The sequence below is a fragment of the Sminthopsis crassicaudata genome, chromosome 6 (assembly GCF_048593235.1).
Source record: "Sminthopsis crassicaudata isolate SCR6 chromosome 6, ASM4859323v1, whole genome shotgun sequence".
Taxonomy (NCBI): Eukaryota; Metazoa; Chordata; class Mammalia; order Dasyuromorphia; family Dasyuridae; genus Sminthopsis; species Sminthopsis crassicaudata.
The window spans coordinates 238,307,346-238,316,745 of NC_133622.1; the positions used below are offsets into that span (position 1 = coordinate 238,307,346).

At 32.4% G+C, this 9,400-nt stretch overlaps 1 protein-coding gene across 1 annotated transcript; it reads left to right on the forward strand.

The window, feature by feature from the left end:
* The first annotated feature begins 413 nt into the window (after positions 1-413).
* Positions 414-1,343, forward strand: LOC141545840 (olfactory receptor 4C12-like). The gene has a single exon (XM_074273134.1). It carries the CDS (start codon positions 414-416, stop codon positions 1,341-1,343), a length of 930 nt encoding a protein of 309 aa, XP_074129235.1.
* Positions 1,344-9,400: the final 8,057 nt, after the last annotated feature.

Sequence of the window (9,400 nt, forward strand, 5' to 3'; positions counted from 1 at the left end):
GAGAGGCAGTTGCTGTTCTCTGACCTCCTCACTGAGAGGCTGTTGCATTGTCTGACCTCTCTACTCTTCCCTCTGCCTCCAATTTATTTTCCCAATCCACAAGCAACACCTGTGTCAGTAAAGGCTGCCCCATAACTCCTTCAGATGTTCACAGCTGTGGAGGCTCTAGGAGAATTGACCTGTCCCTTACAGTGTACTTAGGCATGGTCCTTAACAGATTTTTAAGATCAGATTTTTAAAATAAATAGATAATAAAAATAAACAGATTTTAAGATAATCTAATAATAAATAAGTTATAAATAAATAAGTTGTTCAAGATTTAGGCATTGGTCCATGTGACATCTTATAATTCTTGGCTTTTCATTGCAGATAAGACAACTCTCATTTTCATGTTTGCTGCCTAAACTACATAGATGGATAATGGAAGAAATGTGACTGAATTCATCTTATTAGGACTTACACAGAATCCAAAGATGCAAAAAATAATCTTTATAGTATTTCTTGTCTTATACATGGTAACTCTGGCAGCTAACCTGCTCATTGTAATCACCATTACCACAAGTCATGCTTTAGGTTCCCCCATGTATTTCTTCCTGGCACACTTATCTTTCATAGACACAATTTATTCCTCTTCTTCAGCTCCTAAACTCATAATGGATTCCCTCCATGAGAAGAAAGTTATCTCCTTTAATGGATGCATGACCCAGGTCTATGCAGAACACATCTTTGGAGGTACTGAAATCATCCTGCTCATGATAATGGCCTATGATAGATATGTAGCCATCTGTAAGCCTCTTCATTACATGACCATTATGAACAGGAAATTGTGTTTCATATTTGTGATTGTAGCTTGGATAGGGGGCTTTCTCCATGCAACAATCCAGATTCTTTTCACAATCTGGCTCCCTTTCTGTGGACCTAATGTTATAGATCATTTCATGTGTGACTTGTACCCTTTGCTCGAACTTGTCTGCATGGACACCCATATTCTTGGTCTATTTGTGGCAGCCAACAGTGGTTTCATCTGTCTGTTAAACTTCCTTTTTTTGATGGTATCCTATGTTGTTATTCTCCATTCCCTGAAGAATCACAGTCTGGAAGGAAGACGCAAAGCCCTTTCCACTTGTATCTCCCACATTACTGTAGTTGTCTTATCTTTTTTGCCTTGTATATTTGTGTATCTGAGACCTGTGGTCACTTTGCCTATAGACAAGGCAGTAGCTGTATTCTACACTATGATATCCCCTTTGTTAAATCCATTAATATATACCCTGAGGAACACAGAGATAAAAAATGCTATGAGGAAACTCTGGAATCAAAAAGTGAATTCACATAACAAATAAATAGCATGGTATGGGAGAAAAATAAATCATGTTTATAAGCCTGACCTTAGAGCAATCCTTAAATAGCCTGGAGTGATGAAATCCTTGGCCAACAAAAATGAAATCTAGGGGACACTACCTACATTTATAAATTTTTCATGTGATTGAAAACACCTTAGTTTGGCACATAATTAACACAAACCTTTACCTACACAGTGAAGGTAGTAATCACAAGATAAGAAGAAAAATAGAAGTTATTTTTTCTAGAAATTCTCAGGGAGCAAAATACAAGAAGAAAGCAAATATTTACTTTCAAGGTCTAAGACCTTCATATGCAAAGACACATAATGTTGTCTTCCCTCTGTTTTTATCTCATAGTGATTTCTTTGAATTCTTATCTCACCAGGTTATATACTTTACAAGTAATGTTTGGTGTTTGCTCCCCCTGCAGAGGCCAGAAGGTGCCTTAGGGTTTCTATCTTACCCCAAATGGGTATGTATTGATATGCCTACTATGTCATTATATGTCTTTATGCAAGAGGATTTTGTGTCTAGATAATGGTTTATGATGTTGTAATTATGATTGCTTTAAACCAATGGTATATAAGTATAAACATGAACAATCGGTGGATAATTTTCAAATTTCTCAAAAGGATTTAATTTTCCCATTCAATCACCTCCACTGGTAGCTTACCATCTTTCTTTACACAAGCCTTATTTTTTAAAAATTGCAATGACACTTTTTGCACCAGATAGTTAAAAACCAAACCCCATTCTTCAGGATTGAAGCAGGAGAGACAATTCACCAAATTTGGGGTTTTCAACCTTGTACTGAGTTGTGTTGACATCAGTCAAAGAAAAAAAAAAACATCAATACAAAAAAAAAAAAAAAATCTCAAAAAAAGCCACTATAATAAAAGATTTTGACATATTTCAAAATATTTTCAAATTGTATGTAAAATAAAATTTTAGTATTTAAAAAAATTGAATTCTAAAAATTTTTCATCCTTACCCTAAAACTTTATCATGAAAGCAAGCACTTTAGTACAGGTTACATAAGGTAAATATTACTCATACTGTGAAGGAATGCTGACAAGCCATCTTTTGTCAGATACTCAAATTTTTTTTTTTTTTGTTTTTGTTTTTTAAGGCATGCTTTATTCTGTATTCAGACTCGATGCTGTTTTCCCCTCTGGAGAGTAGGATAGCATTTTTCAGCACAAGTCCTTTGAAATGATCTTGAATCCTTAAATTGATGAGAATAGCTGCCATTCACATCATTGTACAATATTTTTCTTACTATTTACATTATTCTCCTAGTTCTACACTTTTCATCAGTTCATGTAAATCTTTCTAGTTTTTTTGAAAGCATCCTGGTCAACATTTCTTACAGAAGAGCATTCTATTACTTCAACATATTCACCCATTTCTCCATTAACAGGCATCCACTCTAATTCTTTGTCACCAAAAAAGAGGTGTTATAAATATTTCTGTACAGATATAGATATAGATAGATAGATAGATAGATAGATAGATAGATAGATTCTTGTATGTTTTGGAATCTCTTTGAAATAATACTATGCAAACTATTTGGAAAAATAGGTAAAGGAGTCCTTTCAAATCCCTTATATGACAAAAATATGGTACTAATAGCAAAACTAAGAAGAGTAAAATCCAAAATAGAGAAATAAAATTACAAATCAATCTCCCTAATGAATATCGATGCAAAAAAATAAATAATATAAACCTATTACCTCAATCGACCACATCAATAACAAAACCAACAGAAATCATATGATACTAACAATAGATGCAGAAAACATTTTTGACAAAATACGTCACCCATTACTATTAGAAAACATCAGAGAACATAAGGAAAAAGAGAGCTTTTCTAAAAATAATAAGCAGTATTTATCTAAAACCAAAAGCAAGCATTATTTGTAATAGAAAGAAGCTGGACACATACCCAATAAAATCAGGGGTAAAACAAGGTTGCCCATTATCACCACTTTTATTCAATATTGCACTAGAAATGTTGGCTTTAGCAATAAGAAAAGGAAAAGAAGGTAAAGGAATTAGAATACACAATGAGGAAATAAAACTATCTCTGTAGATGATATGATGATACAAAAAGAAAATCCTAGAAAATCATCCAAATATATACTAGAAACAATTAGCAGTTTTAGCAAATTTTCAGTATATAAAATAAACCCACATAAATCATCAGCATTTCTAGATATTACTGAAAAAGCCCATCAGCAAGAGATAGGAAGAAAAATTCCATTTAAAATAATTATGGACAAAATAAAATATTTGGGTGTCTACCTGCCAAAACAAACCCAAGATCTATATGAACCCAATTACAAAACACTTATCACCCAAATAAAGTCAGATTTAAACAATTGGAAAACTATAACTTGCTCATGGGATGTGACCAATTTTCAGATGATGAAATTGAAACCATCTATAGCCTTGTGAACAAATGCTCTAGATCACTATTGATTGGAGAGATGCAAATCAGAATCACACTGTGGTAGCAACTCACAGGTCTCAGATTTGCTAGGATCACAGGAAAAAGTGATGACGGATGTTGGAGGGAATATGGGAGAACTGGGACACTGGTGAACTATTGGTGGTCATCCTGGAGAATAATCTAGAACTAAGTCCAAAGAGCTATAGAACTGTATATGCCCTTTGACCCAATGGTCTCACTGTTTGAGCTGTATCCTAAGGAAATAGTTGTAATGTTCAGACTAGCTCACTAGAGGATCTTAGTCCTAGCCCAAGTCCTTGATCTTAGGAGGAGTAAAGAGGTGGGACTCATGTGGATGATCAAACATGGAGTTTGTTTGTTTAATCCAAATTTCCTCAGCCTTATTTACCCTAATATGCTTATATAACTATAGTACACTGTGCATGTGCTAGCTATATACTGTATATATGGGACTACATAAACAACTTGCTATTGTGTGTAGCTGTCTCTTTGCCACTTAGTATAACTTTGCTTTAATTACAACACATTGTGATGTGTCATGTTCCTGACTTCTCAGGGAGGCTCCCAAGACACCTCCAAGGGGAATGAGAGCTTCCCTGGCTGGCTGGAGTGTCTTATACCTCACCCAAAGTTCCTCTACTATCTGTGGCCCTCTATATCTCCCACTTTCTTTTGTTTTAATTGAAGCAGGTATACACCAGTAGTTAAATCCATCAACATGGGAGGAATCACACAGGCAAGTAGTAATATAACAAGCAATATGAATAAACAAGCTACTATAAAAGACTTCCATGAATCCCAGAAAGAAGGTATAGAAAATATCTATTGTTATTTCTCTCATTCACTGAGCCCCCTCATGTAGATAGTGTACATTGGCAGTCACTTGCTGTGAGTTATCAATATACATGTCACGATCACACATACAGCTCTTTCTGAAGCCAAGAGACAGTCAAAACCAATCTATTGTCCATCATTTCACATGTCAGGGAATCCAATGATTCCTGCAGATTTTGAAGTCTTGCATCAGTCTGATTAACAATTATTTTTATGGTCATGGTGATGTTCATTAGTCAATTGCTATACACATAGGGCTGATAGCATGCTCTTTCAGTGTCAGACATAATCAGAGATGAAACCACCTGATATTTCTTGTGTCTTCCCCTTTATTTCAAGGATCTTTTCTTTTTCCATCACTCTCAAATGTGTCAAGACATTTATGAGTTTTTGCAAGACAGATATGGTGTGTCAGCACCTATCAGATTCCTTCTCCATGTGTATATACACAAGCAAACTATCTGCCCCATGTGGTTAATGTGTCACCCCTTCCATTCACCATTCTCCAGATCTCTCCATATCAACTGGTGATTATCTATGGATAGCAGAGCTGCTTGCACTGACACTCCCTTTAGGTGGGCTATGAAATCTGCTTGCCAGAGCCAGTGCATCTTCATTAAAAATAAAAATAAAAAATTGATAGTATAAAGAGCTAGGTTGATAAATTCTCTAGGGTTACCTGTGACTCCCCCTTTCTTTTGTTTTTGGAGGAGTGTCTTGATAGCTCTATCTCCTTTCTACTAGTGCCTGGATTCAAGGCTCTCATAACTAAAAATCTGGTTCTGGGTTTGATAAGAAATTTGTTCTGCAGTCCTCTCACTCCAAAACACATTTACTCACCCACACATATATATTCACACTTGGAAAGTAAGAACAATGTCATTAAATTTGTTCTCCTTAGGCTTACCCATAACACTGAAATAAAAAAAAAAAAATGTATTTACTATATTCTTAATTATCTACATTTTAACTATGATGGTCAATAGCCTGATAGTCATGACTGTCCTTGGAAATAAGAGTCTGAATTCCCCTATGTACTTTTTTCTTGCCTCCTTGTCTTTTAGGTGCTATCTATTGCAGTGATATTGTCCTCTATTGCAGTGATATTGTCCCTAAAATGACCTTAGATATGCTTAAAAAAGGCAACCATTTATTTCCAAGGGTGAATGGTCCAGTTCTTCTTAGAACACTTTTTTTGCGGGGACTGAAGTTTTCTTGCTCATTTTTGTGGCCCATGATTGCTATGTAACCATCTGTCTCTAAACTGTTATATTACTTAGTCATTATGAGATGACTTATGTGGGTTCTTCCTGGACTGGAAGTTTTATGCATTCATTATTTCATCTCATTTTTATAATAAGACTCATATTTTGTGGACCCAATAAAATGGTTCATTTGGATAATGCACCTTTTATTAGAATTTAATACCATAGAATATAGTAATATGTTCCAATTATTATTCCAATATTATTACTTACAACTAAGTAATAATATTAAATAATATCAATAATTAAATTATAAATTGGTGCTTTAATATTTAATTTTTCAAAAAGAGAGGTTACATGCCATAGAAGATAGAATTTTGGGGCTATAATATAAAAGATCTAGTCTTAATTTACCTCTGTCACAGTAAAGATTATTTATCATTTTTCAACTTTCGTAATTACTGCTATTATCATGAATAGTGCCAAAGTAATCTAATTCCATTTTTTCATTTATGTTCTGATAGTCTCAGAACATGATGTTATGGGTTATTTTTGTTTGTTTATTTCAATTTATACTTGATGTATTAATATTATTCTACATCTATATTTGAATATAGTAGGTTTTATATTTGGAATTGCATAAAAATTTCATATATATATAACTATATTCCAATGATATTCTTAAAGAAATCATCTTACAACTCTGAATAAGGACAACAGGAAAGTTTATATAAGTTGTTCAATTTACACAAAGTCTTGTTCCACTTATGCAGGTTTTTAAACTAAGAAAATTGTTCAATGTTGCTGAAACATTATAAGTACTTGAATAATTTTCTAAGAGATGTTTGATGCTAATCAATTTATGGATCAAAGCCATAGCTAAATGATTGTGTAAAACAATTTGATATACAATGAGATACATCCACCAAAAAATGTTGAAATCTCAATTTGCACTCTGTGTATTTGTCATTTTTGTTGTATATTTTGAGCTACAAAAACAGTCCTAAATGGGTATATTATAGATGCATTTGGTAAAGACTCCTGAGATATGCTTAAATGTTTCCCTAATGCCTTTCTGTGATTTACATTGTTTACCTTACAAAAGCTCTGGGAGATAGATACTGTTATTATTTCCATTTTAGAGATGAAAAAAACTGAGGCAAACAGAAGTTATGTGATATATAGAAAAAGAACTAGTAATATCTGAGGATAGATGAAAGTCACTTCTTTCTACTTATAATCCCTGAGATCTATCGACTGTAATAACTCACTGAATTATCAACACAATTATTATTTTTTCATCATAATCCTTATTTATTTTATTTATGTATGACCATATTTTATATTAAAAGTATCAAGCATGCTATTCCTTTTTAAATTGATTTAATTTATTTTTTACTGCACATTGTTTTATAAATTATGTTGGGAGAGAAAAATGAAAGCAAATGGGAAAAATTATGGGAGAGAGAAAAAAACAGAAAAAAAAAAAAAGTGAACATAGCATGTGTTGATTTATATTCAGTCTCCGTAGTTCTTTTTCTGGTTGCAGATGGCATGAGACTAGAATATTACACCTGTTGCTGTCATTTGTTGCAATTATGAAGAAACTACTTCAAGTCTCTTAATAGTCCTAGTATGTAAAGAAGTAATTTATTTTAAAGTAACTTATTTTAAAAATGTCTCTACTGCTTTCTCCTTTGGATTATTTTGGTAAGGAAAAGATAGAGATAATAGGTTATAGGTAGCTAGGGTGAATCTGCACCCATAAATATATGTATCTATCTATCTATCTATCTATCTATCTATCTATCTATCTATCTATCTATCCATAGGCTTATTGATGAAAATATCACTTCTACGAGTTTTACATATGTATCTACTAACTTGATGTACATTGTCAACCTATATTATCCTATAACAACTAATCATCAATTGTCATATTATATAATGTCTGAATCTAAGGATATTATATTTTGAATATTTAATGTTTGGGAAAGTATGAAATATATATATATATATATATATATATATACACAGATATGTGTGTTTGATGAATTATTTAAATACATGAATGCTGTGTGATCTGAATTTAATAAGTCAAAAGTATTTTCAAGTTTTCAATATTGAAAAAAATAAAACTTTCATATAATTGTCTCCCCTATAAAGAAAATGCATTCATTCACATCATTATCTTGTGTTATTATTTTTGAAGTTCTTTTGTAAATAATTCATACATGATTCATTCAATAAAATAGTAATTGTACTCTCATTTTAAAAATATATTGAGTTTATCCATATAAGTGGAAAGTATATTGTTTGTCCTTGCTTCATGCATATTAAACTTCTTTTTTCTTTTTATTATTTCCTTGTTTGTTTTTCTTGTGTTCACTTATTATATGAAATTCACATTTGTTACATGTTCCACCTATTATGCATCTTTCCATTTTTATTTGGAATAACTTCTTTCTTGATTATTTTCATGTGGTATTGCTCTAACATTGATAATAATAGAGAATAAGATGATGAATGTTGATATTAAAGAATAGTCTTCTTCAAAAGCAAAAGCTTTATCATAGCTAAAAGCACTGTATGACTGCCAGATAATATTCAACTTGTTCTTCTCCTTCTTAGTTCTGGGTCCAACTTTATTAACTGTTCTGATTCAGGATCTGGCTTTTCATCATCTCTATGTGTCTTTCATTCTATATCTCTATCTCTATTTTTCTTTATTGATTGATCAATTGATCAATAAGTGATATAGATGATATAGGTAGATGAGAGAAAATAAATGAATAGGCAGATGTAAAGAAGCAGAGAAAATGGGAGATAGTAAACATATTTATATAGAAAAATTTAGGTAGGTATAGTTAATAAACACAAATACATAGTTATAGTTGTAGAGAAAAAAAGAAGTTATCTTCAGTCTATCAATCTATCTTTTTCACTAAATCTACTTCTATCCATTTATATTTATGTATGTAATAAATTCAGAGTAGGGATGTGGTAACACATTTCAGAGAAATTGATATTTTTTCATGATGTTTTGGGAGGATTTTCATTTAATATTCACTTTTTACATAAATTTTCTGATTCATTTCTCTTCTTTTTCTTTCCCTTCCTTCTTCCTAATTTTCTTATTTTTTCTGCCCCCTTCCCCATTCCCATTTTTTTCATGATTACTGTACCTGAGTCTTGTGATTCATAACCTAATTAAAATACTTTCAGACTCTCATTGTGCAAAGTTGCACAAAGTCATTAACTTCACTGTTTTTGAGTCATTGAATTCCAATGGCAAGACAAAAGTTAAGGTTATGGCCCAGAATGCATTGGATGGCCTTGGAATCTTCAATGTCTGAACAATCTCCAAAGACTCCACATGCCTGCTTTAGCTGCTTCATTGCTGTTGGAACAACATCTTCTTCCAGTGGGAAAAATCTTCATATGCTTGAGATAGATATTTCTCTCACTTAGCAACAGATTTGAAGCCTGTTGGTTCCCCTCAACTTGGTTTAACCCATCTGTTGAGACAGTTTACTAAAGTGTGA